This window comes from Triturus cristatus, chromosome 10 (genome assembly GCF_964204655.1).
Source record: "Triturus cristatus chromosome 10, aTriCri1.1, whole genome shotgun sequence".
NCBI lineage: Eukaryota > Metazoa > Chordata > Amphibia > Caudata > Salamandridae > Triturus > Triturus cristatus.
The window spans coordinates 415,077,685-415,105,372 of record NC_140593.1 but is presented as its reverse complement, the minus strand read 5'-3'; the positions used below and the strand labels follow the sequence as shown (position 1 = coordinate 415,105,372).

The following is a 27,688-nucleotide window of genomic DNA, read 5'->3' as shown; positions in this document are numbered from 1 at the left end:
TACCCAGGGCTGAGGGCAGGGCCATAAAACCCATGATTAATCGCGCTCAGCTGGGTGGCCCAATAGTACCGTCGGATGTCTGGGAGCGCAATGCCCCCGTCGTACCATGGAAGCGTCAACTTTGCGATAGCTATTCGCGGCCGCCCATCCCACAGCAACGTTCGTTGGAGGCCTTCGACCTCCCGAAAGTATTTGGCCGGTACCCAGTCCAAAGTATTCTGCAGTGCGTAGAGGAAGCGGGGAAGAGACATCATTTTGAACAGGGCCGCACGCCCGACGAGGGAGAGCGGCAGCCTCCGCCAGCCTTCAACATCCCGCCTCAGGCGTGCTAGGGGGGGGGAGTAGGTTCTTCTCATATCGCACTGCAGAGTCCATGGAGATAAAGATCCCCAAATACACGAAGCCCTGCTGAGCGACCTGTATCGAACATGTTCTAGGGATCGGTGGAACCTCGCCACTAAGAACATACAAATACGATTTACCCAAATTGATAACGAGACCCGAGTTCCTACCAAAAGATGTGAGCACGTCACAGACCACTATAAGTGATTTCTTGGGTGAGGCAAGATACAGCAGGATATCATCAGCATAGAGCGAAATACGGTCCTCGTGTTCAGGCGACCATCTAAGGCCCCGTATATCCGGGTGCCAACGTATCCACGCAGCTAGCGGCTCAAGGGCGAGGGCGAACAACAAAGGCGACAGGGGACAACCCTGCCGAGTACCCCTCCCAAGCTGAAACGGAGTCGACGCCCGACCATTTACCACCACACTCGCAAGAGGCCCCTCATACAGCAACCTCACCCAGCTCACAAAACCGTGGCCAAAGCCGAACTTGGTCAGCACGGCCCACAAATATGCCCATTCCACCGTGTCAAAGGCCATCGTGGCGTCAAGAGACGCCACAATAGCTGGTTCACGCAGCGTGCCCGCCCTGGCAATTACGCCATGAAGGCGCCGAAGATTTAACGCTGTGTTTCGGTGCGGGATGAAGCCGGATTGATCCGGGTGGACCAAGTCACCGAGTACCCTAATCAATCGGGTAGCCAGGATTTTAGCCAGAATTTTCGGCTCTGCGTTAAGGAGTGAGATAGGCCTATATGAGGCGCACTTATCTCGGGGTTTGCCCTCTTTGTGTATAACCACAATCGTCGCCAGTCGCTGGTCCAACGGGAGGGTCCCACTCCCCTGCGCCTCCACGAACATGGCGCGCAGGTGAGGGGCGACCCTATCCGGAAACAGCTTGTACAAGTCGACCGGCAAACCGTTCGGTCCCGAGGCCCTGCCCGAGTTTAACGCGCGGATAGCCCCCGCCACCTCGTCAACCGTTATGTCACCATCTAGATCGTCCCTATCTATATCGGAGAGACAGGGCAACGCGATATCACGGAGGAGGTCACACGAGTCCTCGGGCGGCCTGTCCGACACTGAGGTATAAACCCCACGGAAATAGTCCGAGAAACACTTTACAATCCTCTCAGGTTCCACAATCGCCTCTCCCCTCTCTCCCGTCAACTCTGGCACAACTCTATTAACCCGTTCTTTTTTGTCCAGCCAAGCCAGGAGTTTCCCTGCCTTGTCCCCAACATCATACAAACGGCCCTGCTGTTCCCTACTGAGGGTCTTAGCGGCGTTCGTCACCAGGTCCTTATACTCAGTTTGCTTCAAGCACAGCTCATGCAGTGAGGCCTCTGTAACCTCCTCCTCCAGCGCTCCCTCCAGAGCCGCGATCTCCTCCTCAACCTGCAGAACCTCGCCATCTCTCCGCCGCTTGGCAGCTACTACAAGAGAGAGGGCTTCCCCTCGGAGCACGGTCTTAAATGCTTCCCACAGCGACACTGCCGAGTCCACGGATCCCTGATTGTCCTTGAAAAAATTATCTACTTTCTTTACCAGCGCGCTGCGCATCTTGGGGTCTCGGAAATACCACGGGTTGATAGGGGCCACCCTTCCTCCTCCCTCCCGACCTAGATCCAGCCGGATCCACACTGGCGAGTGGTCAGATATACCACGCGCCATGTGCCTCGCCTCGGAGACCAAGGAGGCATGCGCAGCCAGAGTGAGTAGGTAATCAATCCTGGAAAGGCTACCATGTGCCCCGGAGTGGAACGTGTATTGACTCTGTGTGGGGTGCCGGAGCCTCCAGCAGTCTATCAGGCCAAGCGTGTCTAGGAAGTCTGGAAGCCACTTCTGAGCCCCCCCTGTGTCTCTGGGCGGGTATCTATCCAGCAGGCCGGAGCCAACAGCGTTGAAATCACCTCCCACCACAAGCATACCCCCCGGGAGATCCAGCAAGGCCCTACCCAGATCTGAGAACGTGGAGGCCTGCAGGGCTGGCGGGACATAAACCGAAACTAAAACCAAAGTTCTTCCTTCCCACCGCCCCGCCACCGCCACAAACCTCCCCCTATCATCAACAATGGTGGAGTCCACCTCAAATGGTAGCGAGGCTCTGACTAGGATGCCCACACCCCTGGACCCAGAGGAGAATCCCGAATGTGCTATGAATTTATAACCCTTCCTATTCAGAGCATAGCACGTATTACCTATAAGATGCGTCTCCTGCAGCAGGGCAACATCCGGCATTGACCGTTTCAAGAATTGCAAAACAATCCCACGCTTAATGCGATCCCCCAAACCATTAACATTCCAGCTTATAACACTTAATCCCCTACCCCCCATCCTCAAACGTAAAGAGGCCCACCCCACACCCGAAGAGCCACCATGGTACAGTCCTGGAAATAAGCACCATGCCTTGCAGAAACAAACCCCCCCCAACAACAAACCCAAAATCCCAGAAACCCCCCCCACCCTGCACCCCTGCTGCAGCTTACAAAGCCCCCCCAACTTGCAGTGTGCCTGTCGCCCTACCAAACCCAAAATCTACAAAAAGTACCCCAAGGGAGGAAAAGAGCACCCCTCGTCCTCCCGCAACCCTCCGCATTTACTGCACTCTATTCAAGTCATCAAATAAAGCCAAATCGAGTCAGACCGGCTCCGAAAAATCAGCCCTGCCCATCCCGGCCACTGTCCCCATCCTCGGCAGTGTCCTCCCCCGTCCGTCGCCGGGGCAAAGCGTCCAGCCATTCATCGGCCATAACAGGAGAGTCAAAGAAGAATGTCCGATCTTCGTGCACCACACGTAATCTGGCAGGGAAGAGCATGGCATACTTCAAATCCCTCTCCCGAAGTCGCCTCTTCACCCCCAGAAAGCCCTGTCTCTGCCTCTGCACCTGCTGGGTGAAGTCCGGATAGAAATTCACCGACGCGTTCTGGAAGGGGACCGGGCCCGTCACCCTCGATGCTTGCAGGATAGCGTCCCGATCTCGAAAATGAAAGAGCCGGGCGACGATTGGCCTCGGTGGGGCACCCACCTTGGGCCTCCCACCCGGCACTCTATGGGCCCTTTCAACCGCAAAGAACTTTCCAAGACCCTTAGGCTGCAGGTGGTTAAGCACCAAGTCCTCGACAAGCAGGTCAACCGAAGCCTCATCCGAGGACTCCGGGACCCCGATGACGCGCACGTTGTTGCGCCTGGCCCGGCTCTCAAAGTCCTCCAGCCGGCGGGCGGCGAGATCACTCTCGGTCCTTAGCTTACGAACCTCGGTCTGCAGTTCCGTGACATCATCGGCGAGGCTCGTGGTCTTGAGGTCCAGGGTCTTAACCCGTTCATTCGTTTTGCCCAAGTCCGCGCGGATCAGGCTAACATCCACCAAGATGGCATCCACCTTATGCGCCAGGGCATCAAACTGTCTCCCAATCGAAGTCTGCATCCCTTCGAGCGCGCCCATGACATCCTGCAGAGAGAGCTCCGGGGCCAAGGGCGAGGCCGCCTTCTGGGTATCCGGCGACTGGCTCGACCCACTCGGTGATCCCTTCTGCAGAGCATAGCGGTCCATACTATTGACTTGGGTATAGGCTCCCCGCCTGGTAGACTTAGCCTTCAGCCGATCCACCTCTGCTTTGCCCGACATGGTTAATACCAAGCAGGTCGGTTCAGATAAGACGGCTCTCTCTTATCGAAAGGAATCAGGAGTGATCAGTTCTGCAGTGGGCCGCCAGAGTAGCCTGCAGAGCGTCCAAAGGGTAATAAAGCCACCAAGAGCTCTCCAGGGGCAGGGCAGACAAAGGGAGAGAAAGCGAAAGTGAAAGGACGGGGACCTCCGTCCGACAGTTCACACCTCGCCTGGCCGTTGTTCAACTAGAAGTCGGGCATCCTGCCAACTCTAGCCCCTGGCATCCCTCGAAGATAGGCCGCAATCTTCCGCCAGGCATAAGTCCGGTTCCCGGTGGGCGATCCGACCGCGGGTAGCATCAATCGCCTCCCTGACAGGTCATCCACACGATGCCGTGCATACCGACAGGATTAGAGACAGGATAGTCGACGGAGGGCGCGAGGGTCTCGGGAGCTCAGAGCTCACGCGGCCATCTTGGTCAAGCGCTAGGCTCCTGTGTTTCATTTTTTTAAAGGTTTTGTATAAATATCATTTGTTTAAATAATATGAGAAGAAATTATTAAAATAGTAACAACTTTGAACATATTTTTTCCGTCTTCCTTGGTATTCTTATTGTCATAGATATTGTGTAATTTGTTTACTTTATTGACATTGCCTAGGAGTTTTTGTCATTACTATTCAAGTCCCAGTCCTAGGAAGTGAACTATCCATTGTTCAGGGGGTCCTTGTTTTTTCTCATCTGTTTTTAATTTTAGTACATGGCATTCATGTTGTGCTGTCTTTTACGAGGACTGTTTTGCCTTGATGAGCATACAAAAGTGAGCACTAGGCAGATTGCTAGGAATTCTAGGTGACTGATCTAGCATCCAGGTACTCTGTGCAGTCATGTGGGTGAGATGTTCTCCCGAAACCATGAATAAAGTATCCGTGATAATAGCCACTTGCAGAATCTAGTTAAGAAAAGGCTTTTCCAGCAAAAAGGTGTTACTGTTCCCTAATAGGAGAATGTTGCGATTTATCCTTTACCAAAGCTAAATCAACAAAATGACCCTCCACCTGAGACTATTGCCTGGCTAGATACTCTCCAAAGGGGACATGTGCAGTAGGTTTGCAATACATGAAGCCAGCAACATCTTCACTGTCTATACAGTGAAAGGATGTCCTGTAAGAAAAAGAGGCAGCAGCTTTGAGAATGCCATCACCATCACTTGGCTGGGCTCTTCCTGTGATTGCATTTGTAGGAAGCTAACTCTATAGTGCACCAAATCAAAGTACAAGGTGCAGAGAGTCCAGCGGACCCCTATTGATTTCAGAGGGGTTAAAATATTAATGAAAGAATGAAAGGGCATTTGTATAGCGCACTGTTACTCCGGAGAGTGACCTCGCGCTCTGCACTTCTTTAATTACTACACGGGGGACCAAAGCAAGCTAAATTAAAAAGCCATGTCTTTACTCTTTCTCTGAACACGGAGAAAGCCCGAAATTCAGCAGGAAGTTTACACCAGGCAGATGGCCCTAAAAAATATAAAGATCGGCCTCCAGCCCCAGATCGTAGGATCCTGAGAATTTTAGCCAAAAAAGCATTGGCGGAGCGAAGACATCTGGAGGGAGCATAGAAACTAATCTTTGCCCGAAGATGTCTGGCGCCAGTCAGTTTAAGGGCCCTACGAACCAGAACAAGGATCTTAAACAGAAGTCTCTTTTTTATAGGAAGCCAGTGCAAATCCGACAAGTGAGCAGATACAGAGGCTCTCAAAGGCAGTCCCAAGAGAGTGCAGGCAGCTGCATTCTGGACAATCTGTAGTTTGTTAATGTGATAATCCTGAAGGCCCAGATACAAGGCATTGCAATAATCACGCCTTGAAGTTATCAGAGCTTTTCACCTGTTTAATGGCAGTGAAAGATAGACAGTGCAAAAATGTTCCTAGCAGCACAAGAGTCCAAAGCAAGTCCCAACTGCAGCATTTACCTGAGTTACACAGGAGAGACGATTATCAAATTTGATGCCTAAATTTTTCATAGATTTCACATGGTGCTCAGGGGGAGGGCAGGCCAGAAAGACTACCAAGTTTCCGGGGTCTTTACACCAAAACACAGAAGCTCAGTTTTTCCTTCATTGCATTTAAGCTGATAAGAGAGCCACTGGAAGACGGCTGACAGACAGCTTCCAATTTTTTTTACCAGGAAAATCTCCATCTTGTCCAATGAGAACAGAAGTTGGATGTCATCATATAAGAGAACATTTTGCCTCCCAGTGCCTCAGCAAGTAAGGCAACAGGAGTAAGGTAGATATTAAATACAGCAGGGCTTAAAGTGGAGCCCTGAGGTACTCCCACACACAGTTTGCTCAACCCAGAAGAGGGAGGAGGAATCCAGACCTCGATCTTCAAGAAATGAGGTGAGCCAGTCTAGAGTTTTACCGCCGATTCAGATAGATTGTAGATGGGCTAGGACAGTGGTGTGGGGGTAACAGTATTAGCAATGCCTTCCCACCGGCATCTAATGTACAAGTGATGCAATCAGCCACTAGCGCCGTCTCCAGGGTGAAGCAGGGGCGGAAGCCTGACTGGCTTGGATGTAGAAGATTATTGCTTTTCAGATACTGAGAGAGTTGCAAGTTAACATGTTTTCCAGTACCTTACAGAAGGCTAGAAGCAAAGAAATAGGTCTGTAGAACAAATGCTCTCTTTTGTGTTAGTGTGGGCAAGCGGTTTAGGCGTATCAGAGAATAGTGTTAAGCATTTATTGCACACGCAGTCAGTAAGCGAGACACACACTCAATAAAGAAATCCGACACCAATTTATAAAAATAACACCGATTTTTATATAAATTTAGACACCAGAATCATCGTGATCAGGTAAGTACTTTGCGAGGTTTAACTTTTTAAGTATAAAGAAATAGACTTACATTTGTAGTTTTTAAGCGGTAATGTTATCGTATGGAAAAGAAATATATACTGCATATGGTCACTGATCAATGACTTAAGGTAAGCATGGGAGCAAGGTCCAAGGCAGCACCAACAGGTCCCCTCAGTCGGCTCCGGGTGCAGAGGTGTTTTTTTTGCTTTGGATGACCCATTTAAATGAATGGGGAATGGTGCTGCTAGAAAGAGGCTGCAAGAAGGGACGTGTTGGGAGGGGCGCTTAGTCTGGCTGAACATCAGGCTCAGGTCTTGGGCATGCAGAGACAATGTTGGTCCACTTGAACTTGGGGGTGGGGGGACTTGTGCAGTGGGGCTTTGTTCTGCAGGGTCACGCTGCTGAAGACTCTCATGGTTCTCCGTTTCCTGCAGAAAGAGGCTGCAAGTAGTGACTGGGGGACCACCATGGCCAAACCAAAGGGTAGTTTCAGCTGTCGAGGGTCTCCGGATGCAATTGGCACCGTTGCCTCACTCGGACCCAGGTGCTTTGAGGTGTCAGATCACGGTGGTCATAGACTCACCCTGTTTCTTGGTGACCCAGTGAAGATAGGAAACCGAGCAGCAAGACCACTCTCGATGCAGTCCTTGTGGATCCTGATGTCCCTCAACAGTAAGTCTGTCCTTGAGCTGTTGGAGTCTGAATTGAACCACTAACAAGCCTTGGTTACGGCACCTGCTCTAGTACCCAGGGTATTGGTGGTGGGTGGCTCCTGGGGGTGCTGACATTTCCAAACCTGGCAGGGAAATGAATATGATCTCCTGGAGCACAAAGACCTTCTGTCTCGCTGCTCCTTTGGTGAGCACGGTGGCTGGCAACACGGTGGACCGGGCAGATGCTTTTTGGTGCCTGCAGATGCATGAAAAAATGCTGCGCAAACAAATGATGGAAGGAATGCTGAGCAAATTAAACATTCACTCGCAGTCAAGAGATCTGGGTTAAATACATTGTTTTTTTGCTCACTAGCCCACCCCAGTTTGGACTCAAACATCTGCAAATCAGTCTAAACCCCGCTACTCATGGGAACAGTCCAGCCCGAACTGCCAAGCAAGGTCCTCCCTGGACCAGAAACAAGCAACCTGGGACTGATTTTGGGGTATCACCCCTCATCAGCCAGGCTAGCTTGAAACCAGTGCAAAAGAAACAATTGATGGACGGAATGCTGGACAATGCAAACATTTACCCCCCCGTCACAAGGATCTGGGTTAAATCCATCATTCCTCTGCTCACCACCCCACCCCAGTTTGGACCCAGCCACATGCAAATCAGTCCTGACTCTGTTCCTTGTGAGAACAGTCCAACCCGAACTGCGAAGCCAGGTCCTCCCTGGACCGGAAACAAGCATCCTGGGAACGGTTTCAGGGCATCACCCTTCATCAGTCAGGCTTTGCATTTGCCACCCCGAGTGGGACGGGTATGCCCAGAGGTGAGTCCTGTGCTTTCCATGCCACTGGAGTCAAGATATCCTGGCTGATGAGGGGTGAAATCCCGAAACCGGTCCTAGGGGCTGGTTTCCAGTCCAGGGAGGACCTGGCCTGGCAGTTCGGGCTGGACTGTTTCCATTCGGCACAGGGTCAAGACTGATTTGCATTTGGCTGGGTTCAAACTGGAATGGTATGGTGAGCAAAAACACGATGGATTCAGGCCCAGAACTCTATACTGGGGTGAAGGTTATGTTATGTTATGTTAAAGTAGTTTTATAATGCGCACAGGTACCCAAAAAGGGTTTCCCAAAGCAGGACTGAGGGACCAAGGAAATGAAAAGTTATTGATTGAATAACTAGGTTTTTAGTAGTTTACGGAAATTCGTGTATAATGTTTCTCTGCAAATTATGTGGAGAGAATTCCATAAGAGTGGACCAAGATAGGAAAAAGAACGACCACCCATTCTTGTAAGCTTGACCCTATGAACCACACATTTTTCCTGAGTGGTGGACCGCAACAAGCGGGAAGGTTGATAGGAACGGACTAACTTTTGCAGGTATTGAGGGCATGACATTGTTCTGCATTCTGTCCATCAATTGTTGTTTGAGCTTGAATCGAGTGGCACAGCAAGCAAAGGACCCATATCTGGGCATGCCCATCCCACTTAGGGTGAAAAATGCTATACAAACAAATGATCAATGGAATGCTCAACAAATCAAACATTCACTCCCAGTCAAGAGATTTGGGTTAAATCCATTTGCTCACCATGCCACCAAAGCTTGAACCCATCCATATACAAATCAGTCTTCACCCTTCATGGGAACAATCTAGCCTGAACTGCCAAGCCAGTTCTTGCCTGGACCGTAACTAAGCATCTTTGCACCAACGAGATCTTTCCCTGTTGTGGAGATGCTGGACAGTCCTACCAGGGTTTTGGGGAGGGTGTCCAGCTCTTTGGAAAAGTCGGTCCCAACGATGGACAAAGTGCAAGCAGCCTGGCAGGCTTTTGAGTCAATCGTTTTGCAGGTCTTCAGTTGTTGCTCTCTTCAGTCCTCCATGTTTCTTCCTTGGTTTCCAGTATTCAAATCTGATTTCCTGGTGTCAGGGGGGCATCTAAATACTCAATTTAGAGGTGTTAAGCGGAGTGAAGGTAAGTAGCCAATGGGCCACTTACCCCTGGGATCGCGTCACCCCCTAGATGACCACTTTCTGTGGAGAGTGGGCATCACCCTGTCCAAGAGTTCCTAATTCCGCCACACTCAAGATGGTGGAATCATTTCTTTCGGGTTCACTCCAGGCTGCCCATCCTAGAGGTGTCCAGCCTGGCAGTGGACACACCCCCAGATTATCTAATTTTCCCACCTGTCCTGGTGCCAAATGGGCAAGATGTGGAATCCTCCAGGTCTTGAGGCAGCCTTGCTCGTATATCAAAGGCTTTGAAGCCTCTGGCCTTGATATTCTGATTTACCAGCCTTCCTGTTGGAGGAGGTATAAACACCTCCTGCTAGAGCAAGCATTGTTCCTGACCTCTGAGAGTGGGGCTCTCACTGTCAGAAACTAGTCTGTGGTGGCAGGCTGGACAAGACCAGTCAGCTAGCACACTAGAGGAATCGTAGGGTTCAGGGGGTACTTCTAAGGTACCCTTTGGGTGCCTGTACGAATAAACCCATCACTGGAATCAGTGTGGATTTATCATTATGAGGTGTTTGATAACAAACACCATATGTGTCAGTGAAGCCGTTATGTAGCTGGGTAACTTGTTTTGACCAATGCCCAGTCCATACCTTAGGATGGCTTCCTTGTCGCTTGTAATATAACTATACATCACAGGTGCATCGGGCATTTTCCCGGAAAACTGGAAGAATGGGGATCAGTTTTGTAGCTTTGGAGCCCCATTCTGTTACTTGGGGCTAGTTTAGCAGCAGTGCTGCAATATCTGCCTCCAGTAACAAAAGCGAAAGTGCTTCACACTTGCTCCTCCGAAGGGGAAGATGGGGGGCGGTCGCTGGTCTGACAAAATTGCCAGGGCTGGTTTAGGTTCCCATTTCGGCCCTGATCTGCTCATGCAGAAATGTCCTCACATAAAATATAATGCACCCTGCCTTAGGGCTCACAAGGCCTGCTGAGGTGTGACTTACTTATATTAAATGCAGTGACTTTGGCATGGCACACAGGAGTTAGGTAGGTCATGTTTTTACTCATGGTTTGCACCATGGCATGCAACCTGCAATGGTAGTCTGTGTGGAATTTGTGTGTGGGTCCCCTAAAGTGGCATTAAGATATGCTGCAGCCGTTTAGTACCCATACCCTAGTTACCAGGAGTACCATTTACAAGGGACTTACATGATTGCGAAAGTCCTTTGTCAATTGTGTTACAATTGGACATCACTTTATTTTAAGGTATGAGATCTGGCACCGAGGTATGGTTAACAGGCTTCAGTGAAACCAGCCTCTAGTAGCTAAAAAGGGGACAAAGTGTGGGGGTACTGCAACACAAACCCATAAAGCGCTGCATCTGCTGGGGCCGAAGGTGAGACTTTCTGGTATTATTGGTGAACCTCAGCTTGTGGCGCAAAGACACTGGTCACTGATTGCTAGCCATTCTCCTCTGCTGCTGCTCTAGATTAACCATTTGTCAAGATACAGACATATATGAATGGTATTTCTGTGCAGATGCACTGCTGCCGCCACCACTAGACACTTTGTAAACACCCTTATGGCTGTGGTGACACCAAAATGTAGTACTTTGAATTGATATTGTTGTCCAATTACTACAAAACACATACACAGGTGTTGGGCTGGATGAATGGGGATGGAAGAAAGTAGTGCTGAGATCAAGGGCTTCTATGAAGTCCCTTCTTCTGAGCAATAGGATGAAGCGTTTCTAGGGATGTTCGTGGCTGAGGGCATAGTGCAGAGGCGGAATGTTTGGTGGTGTGAAACTCCAGGCAGCACCCCTGTTGTACTACAAAGATCACCCTCAGGTCTGAGGCTGTTGCCTCCTAAAGGAGAAGGAAAAACCGCAGTATTTCACAACAGTGACTCTCCCTGATTCTCTTTTATCACATGATATCTATTTTAAGGTACAGGGACCCCTGTTGGAGCCCCTTCTATCCTTAACACTTTCATTAACCAGCTATCACCTTTGCCAAAGGTTTTGACTTCATGGGTGTCCTGGAAGCTCTGCTCTTGTGTGTAGCCTTGCTGATACTGGGGGAAGGGGTCGGAATGGGACAGGAGTGAGCGGTCTTTGCTACTTCTGTTGTCTGGTGCTTATAAAAGGCAGACCTAGATGTAGAGGTGTGCAGGGCAGCTGTAGCTTTGGCCGTTTCAGTATTCTCCATTATCTTTTTTAGCATGGCATTGGCCTTCGGGAGGCTGAAAAGAAGCTCTTTCAAATGGCATGTTTAAATTTAGGCTGGAATCCAGGCATTTGCAGCCAAGTGTGGCACTGCAAAATAATATTTGCATTGATCTCCCTCAAGGGTGTGTCCAGAGCATCGAATGCACATTCTGTTTGTGTTGGAAATTACCTTTACTTTAGCCACCATCTCTTAGCCTCTGTTGCAGGGTGCCTCAGGGAGGTTCTTGATCAACTACTCCATTTGTTCTAAACTGTGGTAGCTGTATTGGGAGAGCCTTTCTCCATTGTGTGTTGCCCCCACCCCACGCTTCCACACTGCATCTGTCTTTATCTTCTCCTCCAGAAAAGTCCAATGAAATGTGCTGAGGCTTCATTTCTTGCCTTATGGACCACCAGCAAGTTAGGTGAAATCTGGACCCTAGACAGGGTCATCTCGGATTGTTTTGGATTTCTTCTCTACCCGGCTCATTTAGAGGGTTTTGATGAGTCGTCATCCTCCTGCACCACATGCATTTTAAGATTATGGTGCTGTGCAGCAGTTTTAATTACTGCATGGAATGCAGTGGTATCATCTGATTTGGAAGCCCTAAAAGGGGAGTGGGTCCAAGTTTAGTCCTCTAAGGGATTCCCAAGGGTGGTATGGGTTTTCCTGGTTAGAGTCTGCGTGGAAGTAACAGCAAATGGGTAATGTAGGCAATCTAGTGCAGGGCTTAATGATGGTGGACTTGTCCCTAATCCTCTTTGGAATAAAAGAAAGGCGAGTTTTTTAATTGTTTTTTATTTAAAGTGAGCCTCCCCTTTTAGGGGTTTGGAAGGATGTGGATTTTCTGGTGGGAAGGCCTTCTTCTGTTTGGCATCAAAAACCTCTGGAAGCTGGTGCATGATCAGTCCCTCACTCAAGTCTGACCGTAGAGTCACGGGTTCATTTACAGCCAACCTCAGAGTGCATCCAGCTGGTTGCAAAGGTATTGATTTAAGTTCCAAGGATGTTTTTTCCTAGCTTGTTTCAAGGAGGTGGTGACCATTGGCACACCTAGCTGAAGGCTTGCTCAAATCAACTGCAGCTCTCAGGGTTCAGCGGCTTCAGCTACTGAAGCCAGAATTGTAGGTCTGTGCCTCTTCTGGTTCAACTAAATGCCTCAAGAGCAGTGCTGTGTCTTGACTTGAGGATGCTTTTGCAGTCGAACCTTCTGGGGTTCAACCCCCACATGAATGTATGACGTTATTCCGACGCCTTTTATCCCGCAGGGAATCACAATGCGGTTGTTACAACGACCACGTTGTAATTCCGCATACCATTACTCCGCAAGTTGGAACAACGACTTGCAGGGGGGGCGCTGGATGTTGGAATAGTATAATTTACTATTCCAACTCCAGTCTGTGCGGACACTAGGGAAGGTGTTGGATTTTAAATCCAACACCTCCCCCCCTCCGCAAGTCGTTGTTCCGACTTGCGGAGTAATGGTATGTGGAATCACAATGCGGTCGTTGTAACGGCCGCGTTGTGATTCCCTGCGTTTTAAAAGTTTCAAGGTAAAAGTTTGCCTCTGGGCATAGCCACCCTCCTCTTGATGCTCAGCTTCCAAGGCCTTAGAGGACCACAATTCCAGGCTCTCCTCTCCCTGCACTGCAGAAAGGTTCGGAAGGCCTGATTCTTTAACCACAGCAGTGAAGATCTCACAGGTCTTGGCGAATCCAGGAGCTGAATATTGTAAAGTGCCTAACAGTAACAATGTTTATTCTCGCAGCGATATACATTGCGGGGCAGAGTGCCTCATTGCCCTTGGTAGGGGGGAGCTCAAGTTACACACCCTGTGTTGATCTGGTCTGGTGGAATTTTGCGGTGCACCTAGTGCAGAGCTGGAAAGATGTACTCTCACCCCCACGGTCATTTTCCAATATGACCTGAATACTTGATGTCATTGATACCAATAATCAGTAAAAGTTCCCGCTCATGGCATGTCAAGGCTAGCTGGTTCTCGAAAAGAAGTTTGCGGTTGACACTGAAAAGGTTTACTTTTTTTTTTCTCAATGCTCAGATCAAATTCCCAATGGCTGGTGCCAAAGTCCCAGCAAAGAAGTGTTTTTGATCCCGGAGCTGGCGATCCAACTTCTAATTCTTCTGATAGTGGAAGAAAGCAATCTGAGGTAGAGTTGTCGATCTGGTGCATTGTGGACTAATGATGGAGTCAAAACAGGACTTGTACCTGCGAAACAACTTCTAAGAAAAACAATTTGGAACCATCTGTGGCCAGCATTAGATAAAAGGCTTATGTGGAGCATCTGCATCTACACCACACGATACAAATTGAATGTTTCTTTGGGAACATTTTTTGTTTAATCAATCTTTTTTATTAAATCAGCAATCATGCGAGTGAGATACAACATAGCTTCATTAATTTCAAATATGTATATGATAAGTTATACATTGGCAGTCAGTACTTTATATAATATCACTTTTTTTTTTTAATCGTGTCTCAGTACCTCCCTGGCATTCTACATACAATGCTTTAACTTTAAACTCGTCACAGCATAAATCACAATTTGTCCATAATCCGGGACAGAGAGGAAATAACCAGTGTGAACGGTGTGCTAAAATTATATTCTATGACCTTGGTCCCTTCTCTTGGACATTTCCAGTTCCTCCGTTGGGGAAGTACATAACTCGCCTCTATATGCATTCCATTTACCCCATTTTTAATCCCATTTTTTTGGGCAGCCTCTGGCCTTGTAAACATCTTTTTCGGCAATCGTGGTGTTAATGGGATTTGTTTCCCCAGCGCGTCTTGTAACTTTTTGGTGGTTCTCTCCCACAAGGGGCATATCTGGGGGCAACTCCACAAGATATGATAGAAAGTCGCCTCCTGGCAACAGCCTCGTAGGCAGAGTGCGTCCTGTCTGGCACATATTTTAGCTATGTTGTTCCAGTAAGATAAGTTATGTGCAAGATTTTTAGTTGAATCAATCGGAGGTGATGATTTATGGCCGCCTCCCTTGGAGACATCAATGCCGCCTGCCAATCATCATCTTCGATTCGTCCTATGTCCGTCTGCCAACGTTCCCTGAGTGTCTGGAAGGAGTCAGGCAAGTTGTTGCATAGTTTATTATGATATGTGAGTGACATAGCTTTGTCTGGGAGGAGTTCTGACAGCAATCTATCCTCCAATGGAGATGAGTCTGGCAGATTTGTGCCATCAGGGAGTGCCGTTAGAAGTGCATGTCGGATCGGTGGGAACATATTTAATAGGTGAAGATATAGGCTGGGACTCTTTAACTTTGATTTTTCTTTCTTAAACACAAATTATTTGGAGCGAAAACAATAATTCCTCTATTTTGCATTGCAGAAGCAGATTAGAATCCCTTAACACATGGACTTGTGATTCTTGAGCATTTCCTTTTAGGTGGATTTTGTGAATTTGCAGGTCGTCATCGTTCTTTAACTCACTTAGCCATCCCAGTTCAGACCCAGACTTATGCAACTTTGTGTTTGCCATGTTCAAGCTGGGTCTGAACTGGGGTGGTGAAGTGAACTAAAGTACGATGATGGATTCAACTCAAATAGGTGACTGGGGGTGAGTGTCTGAAAAGTTTCAGCTCTCTGTCCATCATCTCCTTGTGTTTGCTTTGTTTGCCCTAAGTTGGTAGGTTATGCTCAGACGTGGGTCCCTTGCTCACTTTGCCACTGGATTCAAGCTAGCCTGGCTGATGAGTGGTGTTACCCCGAAACCTGTCCCAAGATGCTGGTTTCTGGTCTAGGGAAGACCTGGCTTGGCAGTTTGGACTGAACTGTTCCCATGAGGGACAGGGTCAAGACTGCTTTGCATATGGCTGGGTCTGAACTGGGATGGGAAAGTGAGCTAAAGAATGATGATGGATTCAAGCCAGATCTGTGACTGGGGGTGTGTGTCTGAAAAGTTTCAGCGCTCCGTCCATCATCTTGTGTTTGCTTTATTCCTAATGCACTATTACACAGTCTCTAAGTGGCCCAAAAAGACACTATGGTCTGTGGCTTCTGAAAGAGGGATCTTGTCTTTGAAGCTAGGAAGTACGCATACTTGCTCCTCATCAAGGACGGATTACCTTTCAAATAGCATTGCCAAACTATGATGCCTGTTCAAACTAGATTAGGTGTGCCTATTCACCAAAATGGTCCACTTTAAAGCCATAACTTCTTTCCATCCACACTTTCATGAAAAATCAAGCACAGATTCCATTGTCTATGTTCTTCCACAGCCATATACACGTTAGAAATATTGCTTAAATATGTTCCTTTAGTGGCAGAGGGAACTTAAATCCAAGCAGAAAAGGAAGCACCTTTTTCCCCAGACTACATCTATTTTGTGGACAAAGATTAATATTTACATCTTGGTTGAATTAAGAGGCAGGATATTGGCCTGCATCCTGTTTAGATAGATTTCTGAGAAGCAGAATTGTATAGACTGAAAACCAGTGTACATTGCAGATAAAGTCAGGACCCCAGTACTCCTACATCTCTCTGTACAGCCAGCTGAAGTCAACCAAACTACAAGTCTGCTCCTTCAGACACTTCATCTCCCTAGTACAATGAGAGCAGGCGAATCATTCGCATCCAAGAAATAAAATGGTGCAAAACCAACTCACAAGATGACGTAACTGCTATTTGTTGGGTAAACCCACATGAAACCTGCCACCACAGCCAAGGCTACCACGTGTGAAGTCTGAAAACATAAAGGGCACTATTCAAAGCAGGCAAGCATGGTGTCAACCTCTTTTTGAACCCTGCTCTTCCACTCAGCTTCCGAAATAAACCTCATTAACTATTTCTCCTGGACAAGATAATTAAGGTTAAAGAACACATTGAAAAAATGTAAAGAAGGCATTGTCACAAATATTCACTAAACATTTCTGCTTCAAGACTCTATTCAAGACAGCTCAGCTATCCTCACCATTCAAAAGGCCACGACATGTGACCTCTTCCATCAGTGTAGCATCTTCCATCATAAAGTCCCTCACCAGAGCAAAGGATGTAACCAGATGCCCTTTAAATAGGACAGACCATCTCCTTTATTGAAAAAGGTAAAGCTGTACCTAATGCCCTTCTCATTTATTGACACCCCCACGCCCTCCCCACCACGACAGCTACCATTTTTCACAGATGTAATCAAAAAGCAGTTTCTAGCCAACTACATTATCAAAGTAACTCCTATCATATGTTACATGACCTTCAGAACTCAGGCATGGCATAACAACACCAATCATGCCTATTCTGGGTCCTGTCTTCCTGAATAACAACAATAAAGACATCTTTTCTTTTGCACCTACATAACTTCTTAGCTGTGTACCTGCGATTGGTGGATATAGCACTTAGTTGTTTTTCTCTTGCTTAGGTGATTAACACCCAGTCACCTAGTCATATATTCTACCCTATTTATGCCTCTGAGCCATCCTCATAACATATGGTTAGGCTCATCCTTGCCTAACTGCTCACATACAATTTAGAATGTATAACTGTTGTGTGCTGTTTCATGTATGTGCATTTATACTATAGCACTGTACTGCCATTTAGAGAAAAGGATGGGGACCCTGGATGAATATGCACTAGTTTTCCCATACTTCTATCCTCAACTTACATCACAGTGTTAATTTCCCCCCAAAATAAGGTTGAAAAATATTATATATAGTATTAACAAAACTTCTTGAGGAGAGAACAGCTTCAGACATTCTGGAAAGATTATCTACGAAACATAATCTGTACCAAGGCCACGCTTACTACCTCCTCCTTTTGAGAGCATCAACATAACAGAGATGAGAATCAGCCTGCTTATGAGCAGGCAGCAGACTGGAAAATAGGATCAATGTGGAGGTATGCATGTGCCCCATGTAAAAAGCTCTTATTTTTGACAAAATGTTGGTGCATATGTGAACATTAGCAAGAACTAGTAAAGTAGGGATTTGAAACATTGTCACATATGCTATCAATTTGCATATTATTTGCATTTTGTGCCTTTATACAAATCATAATTTATATATCTGCAATTTTGATTTTACATAAACTCTACAATAACAAGCATTTACAATGCAATGGTCTCGGCATTGTTAAAGTTAGAGCTATTGGCATTGCTCATGACATTATTTTTGCTTATGTTTTTGTTTTTAAAACATTTAAAGAAACGGCATTGTTATTTACTATGTCAATAAATAGCTTAATCACTCTCAAATGCGAGACCTATTGCATTAGCACCCACACACAGAGACACACACACAAAGCCACCCACACACAGAGCCACCCACACAGTGCCACTCACATAGAGGAACCCACACACAAATAGAGCCACCCACAGAGCCACCTACACACACACACACACACACACACACACAGTTAACCACACACACACAGAGCCACACACACACAGAGCCACACACACACAGCCACACACACACAGCCACACACACACACAGCCACACACACACACAGCCACACACACAGACCTAAAAAAAGGAGGGGTGACTTCAAGGGCCAAGACAGATGTGAAGAGCGGAGCAAAGTCAGGCTGGTGCGGGAATGTAGGGCCAAAGAATAGGGAAGGGCTGGAAGCCAAGGCGAGAACTTGGGACAAGAGACGAGGGTAGGGGGGCGAAGGACAGAAAGGCAGGGAGATATTAAGGGAAAGGGAGAAGAGCGGAACTCAGCCTATGATTGGCGCATGGCCCAAAGGCAGCAGTCCAGGGCTCAAAGAGAGGAAAGCGTGCGGCTGTAATATGAAGAGAAGAGGCGCGGGCGAAAAAGGGGAGAGGGCAGAAGCAATAATGTGTATTGTATTGTAATTGCAATTAAATAGCGCTGACGACTTGACGAGGCGTCGAAGCGCTTTTCGGCGAGTAGCACGCTACTCCAGCACCCATTTGGATTAGTGTAAGAAATTACAAGAAAAAAAGTGAGGGTAAGAAATCCAGATATTTGGGGCAAGAGTGGCCGAGAAGATTAAAAGTTGGTGTGTTTCAGTGAAAATTCGTGGAACATATTGAGTGAAAGAAGAGAAACTCAAGAAGGTACAAAGGAGGTCCCACAAGGACTGGGTGGGGGGGGGGGGGGGGAGGCTTGAAGGAGTTGAATGGGTCATGGAGCTGTAATTCGGAAGGTGTGCGGCAGTTAGAAATGGTGTTTAAAAGCTAGGCGCTTTGAATGCTGTTGGCGTTCATTGTTTCCACTGCCTCTGTACAGCACACACACACACACACACGCACAGACACACTCATTCGCTTTCTGCCTTCAGAGGAAGGGCCTCCGAGCTCAGAACATCCTTTTCTAACCAGTTGTTTATCTGTCTGTGAGTACAGAGTGACTCCCTGCAGCGTGTGCCAGGCGCAGACAAAAGAGCCGACTCGACACAGACAACACACGGGCACTGCCCCCACGGGGCCCTGCGCTTTACACGTGGGTGGGGGGACTGAGCAACACTATAGAAGCCTGTTAACGCAACTTATAACGGGGTAAAATCAATCCCTACGGTTGTACCCATGCATCAACTGTGAATTAACATTCTTCCCACAAGCCTAGCCCGATGAAAACCAATGTGCTAACAATGAATGAACATTCTTCCCATAAATTATAGATCAAAGATTGAATAAATTTGCAGAGAAACACAAGAATTGACTAGTAATGAGCGGTCAACGCTCGCAGTCTCACCGTAATATGATATTGCCTTTACGTGCACAGTTTACAGTTGCGGAGCCGATTTAACACGTTGAAAGACAGAATGAGTTGGAAACCCGTTTGCAATGTGGCTTTCAAATGCTGTTTGAAGGACTCTAACTGCGGATTATGTCCGTGGAGCGTTTGCAGCGTTGTTAAGACCTTAGCAGGAAGGAGCCTCGGTAGCTTATGTTTTGAGTTAGGGTGATGTTCATGACGCCATGAACACCACCGCCTTTCTCCGAGATCAAGCAGAAATGCCTCTTAGAAACGAAGCGTCATTTTCGGATTCGGGGGCGTGTTTTTCTTTCTCTCCTCATCCCATTGGCTGGAATGTTTACATTACAGAGGAGAGAAAGAAAGTAAAAAACACGCCCCAAATGCGAAAAAGACGGGGCTTAAATGGACAGACACCCCTCTCCTCCAATGGCTGGCCTCCGTTTAGGAAGCCAGCCAATGGAGAAGAGGGGCAAATTCAAGCCCCATACTAGAAAACATTAAATCTCGCGAGCGAGACTGCGCAAGCGCAGCCTTTGCTAGCCGAGACCTAAAAAGGGGCTTGCATGTTTAAAACGCCTTTTAAAAATACAATAGTGTGAATTTAGTGTGTGTGTGTATAGATGTAATTTATATATAGATATATATACATAAATACATATATACATCTCTCATCACTGCCAAAGCACTAATCCAAGAAGATCTTATATAAAAGATTGACGTCTTTACTGCATAACTCTCCATGGACACCAAATCACGTGGCTTTTCCTTATTAATGACTTCTTCAGCACTCGCACAAACAAGAAAACCCAAACAGTTTGGTATCAACTATCACTCCTCCACAAATTCAAACTATACATCTTGGATAAAGACTTCTCTGCCACTTGAAACTCCCTATCCCTGATTTAAGGACATAACCAGCCCTCCTCACTTTAAGAAAATGAGAGTGGCTGTTTCCTTCAAGAACCATTTATTTTGAGTTTCCTAAATTAATCTATCCTGAGGCAAACTGTTTTCAACTTCAGTTGACTATGATGTTGGCACTTCTCCTTTGCTCTGTACCATTTTATAGTTGGTCCTTATATATTGGGCAATCTGTTCGATGCATTTTGAGTGTATGTTGTCACAAAGAATTTGCTACAAGCTCAATTACCTTCTGGACCAGATATGCCATGTAACGGCATCAAATAAACCAAAGTTCAAGCCATGCCTCTGTGCCACCTACTTGTTAATCTCCCTCACTCCACATTGGTCCATCTTAAAGAGCATCTTTCATGTGATAACCCGGCTCATCAACGGTGAGAAGAAACATATCATCAGCCCGTTCTTCATCAACATCATCCTGCTCTGGTTACTGCTCCAGGTGTACATCACCTACAAACTCTTCTGCATAACCTACAGGAACCAGCAAACTAGCTTGCCTGGCTGAAGGAAATCATCACATTAGAATGCAAGTGCAATAAAAGCAGGCATATTATTGCTAGTCTCGAAAATCTGCAATATGACAAAAAAGGGAAAACCTAGAAACAAGCCTTCCGAGCTCCGAAATCGGCCTTACCTCCCTTCCCCTTATAAGGCTTCAGACTGCCCATCTGCAGTTCTGAAATAACTGTAGGCCCATCTTTTCAAAGAGACTCTCATCAAATATTGATAAGGTACCTCCTTGCTCCCCAGCTCAGCCAACCAAGATGAACACCTGGTATGCCTAATTTCTGTACATAATTATAATCTATTTATAGTCTATTTGTACAGCCCACTGTTGTTCTCTAATTTGGTTTGCATTACAAATATAAACATCAGTGTGTATATGTATATATACACAGCCCCGGGGACCACCACCTCCCCAGGGCAATTTTTATTTAGGGAGGGGTCTGTTGCAGGCCCTGGGGACCATCCCCCCCGGGCCGGCTCCTGCAATGTCCCCAGGTGCCCACCCCTGGGACATTGCAGCCTGCTATGGTCATAGCAAACACTGCTTTGCTTCGTGGAAGCAGGAGGCAGGGAGCCGGCAGGGACCGTGGGGCATTGAGGCTCCTCCTGCAGTAACCAACGTGAGGTCCGGTCCCAGGGGATGGGGGGCCCAGGGAAGGGGGTCCACGCAGCCCCCATCCCCCAAAAATATTAAAACTTTATTTTTTAAAAAGCAATTCCCCGGGGGATGTTGCCTCCGGGGCCGAAAAAGGTCTCAAGAGGGGGTCCCCCTGCTTTAAAAAGAATATAAAATGATATATATAAATATGTGGCCATGACCCAGGGTATGGGGTCCCCGGAGTCGAAATAGGCCTCGGGAAGGGGGCCACGGAGCCCCCTTCCCGTTTAAAAAAAGCAATTTGTCTCAGGCCCTGGGGGATAGGGTCCTCAGGGCCCAAAAATAATTAAGGGATGGGGTGCCACACAGCCCCCCTTCCAAAAACAAAAGAAAAAGGAGCCGGCATCTCGCCGGAGGCCCCGCCTCCTTCCTGCACCACTTAGCAAACGTGCCTCCTGGCGCGTTCCGGGTTGGGGGATTAAGTCCCCTAGAATCTTAAATAGAATAACTATTAAATGATCAATGACAATCTTCCGTACTCATACAAGATCACAGAATATTTTACTCACGGTGAAACAGATTAGCCTATGGTTTTACCCTTGAAAAAGCAAACATGGCAATTACATTTAAACTAAGTCAGCAAAAACAAACGTGTTTTGGTTTCCAGCTATTCTTAAAAGCCTGTGCACCTTTTAAAATGGATACAGAATTCTATTGTTTCCCACGACTACCTGTATCACCTCTCAATGTATTTTCCTTAAAAGTTGAATCAGAAATATGTTTAACATTGCAGCGTATTAAACAAGAAGGACATCAATGCAGCTAGCAATAAACGGCTACATACATAAACTTTCATTTCATTCCCCTGTCAAGTTTAAGTCATTTGATTAGCTGCCCAGCTCATTTGCAAAAAACATTACTGCAAGAATAGACTAAACCAGTCACTAGACATAATCCACATGAAATAGGCATGTTTTAGATTTATATCCAGAATTCTTTAATGAGACTGCTATACATACTTAATTATTTTCTATGCAAAATTGTTTCCATTCATTTATAAAGACAATGTTGAACATTTGGTTTCAATGTAATTACCAAAACTGGCAAATAAAAGCAGATGTGTTGGAATAACGATTTTTGTTCAAGACTCTTTTTATGAGATACAGAGGAAGGCATACAAATTTATAGACAACTTTAACTCTTTTCACTTAGTGATTCTACCCTGAAAAGAAACTGAAAGCCACTAGTTTCCTCATTCCCATATAAATGACTTTGGCATGTTTGCAACATGAACTGGCCTCCTAAATCTTTCTTTAAAATAATAACAATAAAACCAAACAGCAAAACTTTTAAAAAATAAGACCAAAATTTCAAAATGTACTTTGCATCGATGAATCTCCCGACCTGTTTTTTTTTTTAAAACCACCGGCATCCCTGCGTCTATGTTCGATGTTCTATTCTACCTCTGGGTAGGTACTGTGTTAACTGGCTGTATCAAAATGTTTTCAAGAAGACATAGACTGTAACAAATAGTTCACAAACTCAAAGTTCAAAGCAACAGCAGATCCACAAGGCTAGAAGTGAATGACAAACACAGGCAAGGAGAGAACCAACCCTTAACAGGATCTTCACATAATGGCTATATTCCTTAACACTACACTAAAGGGGGAAAGTCTGGAATCTTTTTGCACAGAAGCCTTGAGAGTTTGAAGAACATGCATGTACAGAAAGGAAAACCAAATACTGGAATGACAAACACACTGAACACGACTGACAAGTGCAATAAGAGCCGGAGTATGTCCAGTTTTGCTTTCTGCCGCAATGGATGATTTCAGGACAGCAGTATTGGATGCGAAGAGGATCCGCGGCAACCTGACTGAAGGGATCTCTCAGCCTCCCCCCCCCCCCCCCCCCTCCAATACAGAGGTCCAAGGTACTAAACCTCGGCTGTGTGTTTAAACAAGTTGCATCCGCACAACAGCCACGCTTAAATAAGTCGTATATGAAAAAGCTGCAGAAGGAGCTCAGTGCTTCACAACTGCCCTTGCAGGGTCAAACTGATGTCTGTTCTCTCAAGTTTGGTATCGAGGAGGCGATTATGGAGTGTCTCACTTTCTCTTGTTGAACTTCTGCACTGAACGGTGAACTCTGTTTTCTAAGGGACTTAAGACCTCCTAGGAGTAGAATTTCTTTCAAAACTTTTAAACAGTGCTAGGGTCTGGGGACTAGTTTAGTAGTGTTCAGGGTCTGGGCCTACAAGCACGTTTAATTTAGTTCTATCCTTGTTCTTCCCTTTATTCTGTTTTTCTTTAATTCCACCCTCAGATGCTTTTTCTTTAGTGCTTCTTTAAGTATTGTGTGTTTAGTTCTTGTACGAAAAAGTTATTCTAATGCTTTAATATCGTTCTCAACTCACATGGCTCCTGGCTGATCAGAGACTACGAAACATTTACAGAGCTACTGTAATTGGATAAAACGTATGAAAAACGTTGGATAGCCATATGAAAGTTGACTTCCCTTTTGGTTATTTCTAGATGTGTGGTCACAGGAGAGCATGAGTGTTACATCTATAGACTGCAAACATCGTACTTTCATAATGTTAGTGGCAATTGTGAATGAGAATTGTAGACACCTTCTAGTAACAAAAATGGGGACCCTTTCTGCATGCAGTCTATGTTGCTAACATTTTGTTGGAAAATGGTTTACTATAATAAGGCAGCACACTCAAATGACACTGCCTAGTTCAGCCATTGTATGTTTATTAGTACAGGCATTCGCTCTAGGAGAAATGAGATTTCCGGTGTACTAAAAATAAAGTTCCGAGTAGCACCAGGTGGATGACTTACGCTTTACATTCTCACAGAATCTGTTGTATAACCTTAAGCCATGCATGAGTAACATAAGCCAAGCAACCATGAAACATTTGTTTAAATTTACCATTTTAAGAAACGGCTAAAAAGGCATTTTGGAGTTCTCATTTGAACTCCAATGGCTTGATCATATTCCGTGGTATTGCTTAAAATGTCATCTTTAATTCATTCCACTTCCGACCTCTTTACAGTTCTTCGTCCATGTTTTTCAGAATACCTGCTATTTGTTCATGCTATATTGTCATAAAATTCCATTCGTGCTCTCTAATCCCAAATGGATATTTTAAATATATGCACAACCAAATAGGCAAGAATTGTTTCAACTAGAATACTTGCAGAATCAGTACCAAGGATATCAGAAAGAGCAATAGTTGTTAGAAGCACTATGACTTCAAAATAGTCCTGAGACTCGGAAAAGTGAGGAAAGGTGGTTAAATTCCATCAGAAAAATTTAAAACTAAAAGCTACATCACCAAATGCAATGTTTTGAACAATTTTACAAGTAAATCTCTATAAGTTGGAATAGAGCATTTGAAGCATATGGCTCACCAGTTATTGCTGTTGACATAAAGAGCAAATACTGTGAAATGTGACTACAAAGCCATTCTATGGTTCTGTACCATCCAATACAAAATAAATTAATATTCTATGTTTCTCATTAGCTTGTATCTATTCTTCTTCTTTAGGTCTTCAAATGAGACCTCCATGGAATGCTTATCATGAGCAACACATCTAAAAATATATATTTGTAATAATTTAAATCTTAAATAGTTAATTCCAGGAAGCAGGCAGGGATTCCACTACGTTTGCCATACTTGCAACTTAGTCAGTATTGATCATTCAAGGATCAGTAGTATTAGACCTTAAGATGATAATCATTCACAAAGTGGAAGGAAATTATTAGAACGCAGAAGCCTCCATCCAGTCTAGATCTGTGAAGAATCACACCATCGTTCCAGATGATTTGTCTTGTGTCTTCAAATCTGCGGTTAGCTTTAACAACCAAAGTGTCTCAATTCCTCAGTCCAACTTTCTAAAGAAAAAGAAATTGCACATCTGTGAAAAGGCAGAACTGGGGTGTGTTCTTCACTGCTGAATTAAAATAAACAAAAAATCCAATGCTAACAAGGAACACTCATTTCATTTCCCTTTTGATTAGACATAGAATTTTATTCCCAACATTTTATGCATTTACACACATAGGAATAAGGAAGGGCAAAACTCTTCTGGCTAAAGAAACACCAAGACATTGAACTTTTCCCATTCTATGAACAATCTGGTCAATAATGCTCATCCATAACAAATGTAAACTGTACTGATAAGTAATATCGTGGGACTGTCTGTTACATGCACTTGCCTATACATAATTTGAGCCACTGAGCTATACAGCTACTTAGAACCGTGCAACCTTTTCAATGCTGTGGCCTGATATTGTCTAAGTTAGGAAACTGCTGATACATAACAGCACCACACTTGATACTTTTAAGCGGAATGTAAAATCACATCAATGAACTATTTAAAGGTGGCAGGCTTATCTTCATTTACGGAAAAGCCCCCATGTCGCTGGTACTGCTCATTGTTGAAGGGCTATCAGAGGGCTAGCTATCTAGAGTTAGACAGATATACTAAGTTACTATTGGGGCTCTTTTCACAAGGTTTAGATCTAGCCAAAAAAAGAACATGTGGACCATGAGGAAATGAAGGCTTAGTCGGCTAAAACAAATTAAATACAGGCTGTGTTAAATAGTGCAGCGGGATCTCATACATGTTGTTGTATAATGCGTACTAGGAGAACTTACAACCCCCTGTCCCCTTTCTTTATGCCTTTCAGTTCACTTCAGATTATTCAGGCTGTCCTTGTTCTGGATCTCTTCACTGAATGCTTGTCACTCTCAGAAACCAGACAAACAAATAGCACCATTTTGTAACGTAAATCCTAACAATGATGAGACTATACACAAAACTATATCCTGCAATTATTTAACTGGTGACTTTTGGCACTTTTACATTTTCTTTTCATCTAAAGGTCAGTGTCTATGTAATTACTGATCATTTGTAATAACCATTAGTTTTTCTCTCAGTATTTAAGTATACAATGTCTTGTTAATATGGTTTAACTATAAACACATTTCTGATTAAAACACCTAAGAGTTCATCGGCAAGAAAAGCAGACAACATATCTTTGAACATGCTGCCAGAAGCTAGAGACTGACCTGTGCAAGAATACACTGCAGTCCACTATTTATACAACAAATACAATTAGATGTCTATCAGGTCTACTTTGTGCATCTCACTTCATATAGTTTCTGATTGCATTAAAACAAAAAACAAATGTTGCTTTTAGACTTGTTTTATTGAGAAGACCGTGAACTATGTTTTTAATTGTGTTTTCTATGTTTGAATTATGCTTTTAGGGTTATGCCTTTGCCGAAATAAAGTATTATCTGATCTGATTGCACCATTTGTTTTGCAATTTCTTCAGAACTGTCTTTAATCGATCTTTTACTTTGTGAAGGTGTGGTCTTTGGAACTCCACACAAATCTTTCTGTGGCTTCTCAGCAATGAGTTGAACAGTGCCAGCATAAATGATGCACTCAAAAACTAATATAGCCAGAACATTGATTTTGCAATATTGTAAGTGTTCCAAACCATTGTTTTTTTGCCCATTGTGCCATTCTTCACAGGCACCTGCCTTATACAAATCAGGCTTATGCAAATCAATCTCGGTCTGACTCTAATAGGAACAAACAGTTCAGCCAGAGCAGAAGAACCCCAGTTAGGTCAAAACTGTTCTTCGGCTACTTGTATGTCAGTTCAGAAAGAACCTGTCTTGGCACTTCAGGCAAGACTGTTGCTAATTGACAGATTTCAAGGTTGATTTGCATAGGACTGGGTCAAATACGAGGTGACATGGTGAGCAAAAATACGATGGACTGAAATGTGGCTCCAAGTAATTACCAGTGGCTGAGATTAAGTCAAGAATTTCCTGCATCACCTTTTTTTTGAATTTGTCAATATTGGGAAGGCAGGTGTGTATATAGGTTTGGAGTTAAGAACAGTAAATATAGACTTACCTCTATATACTTTCCTTTAAAATACTATGGTTGTTAATATTACGTCCATAGTATTTTTGTAGGATATTTCTGTACTTGCCATTCTTACTATAGGCCTTTTCGAGTGCCAGGCTAAAACAGGTGTAATTCAGGAATGTGGTAAAAATATCACCACCATTCTTACTAGAACGTAGTGAGTTGCATAAATGGGAAATACAACGTGGCAAACTACCACATACTTTGTGTTTATTTTCCAGCATAACAATGCTAGAGAAAAGCATTCACAGCATGACTGTGATATGATGTAAAACTAATGCACCACTGAAGAATTCCCACAGCACTCTAAAGCAGCAGAAATAGGAAAAATGTACAGTAACCAGGTTACTGCACATTTTCCCCACT

General features: G+C 45.3%; 1 protein-coding gene across 5 annotated transcripts in view; it reads right to left on the bottom strand.

The window, feature by feature from the left end:
• Positions 1 to 22,335: 22,335 nt before the first annotated feature.
• Positions 22,336 to 27,688, bottom strand: part of ACBD5 (acyl-CoA binding domain containing 5) — a 319,177-nt gene continuing 313,824 nt past the window's right edge. For all 5 annotated transcript variants that reach the window (XM_085631746.1, XM_085631748.1, XM_085631747.1 and 2 more), the window contains one exon: positions 22,336 to 25,265. In XM_085631746.1, the coding sequence (XP_085487872.1) occupies positions 25,253 to 25,265 (13 nt within the window). In that variant the 3' untranslated portion in view covers positions 22,336 to 25,252. The remainder of the gene's footprint in view (positions 25,266 to 27,688) is intronic.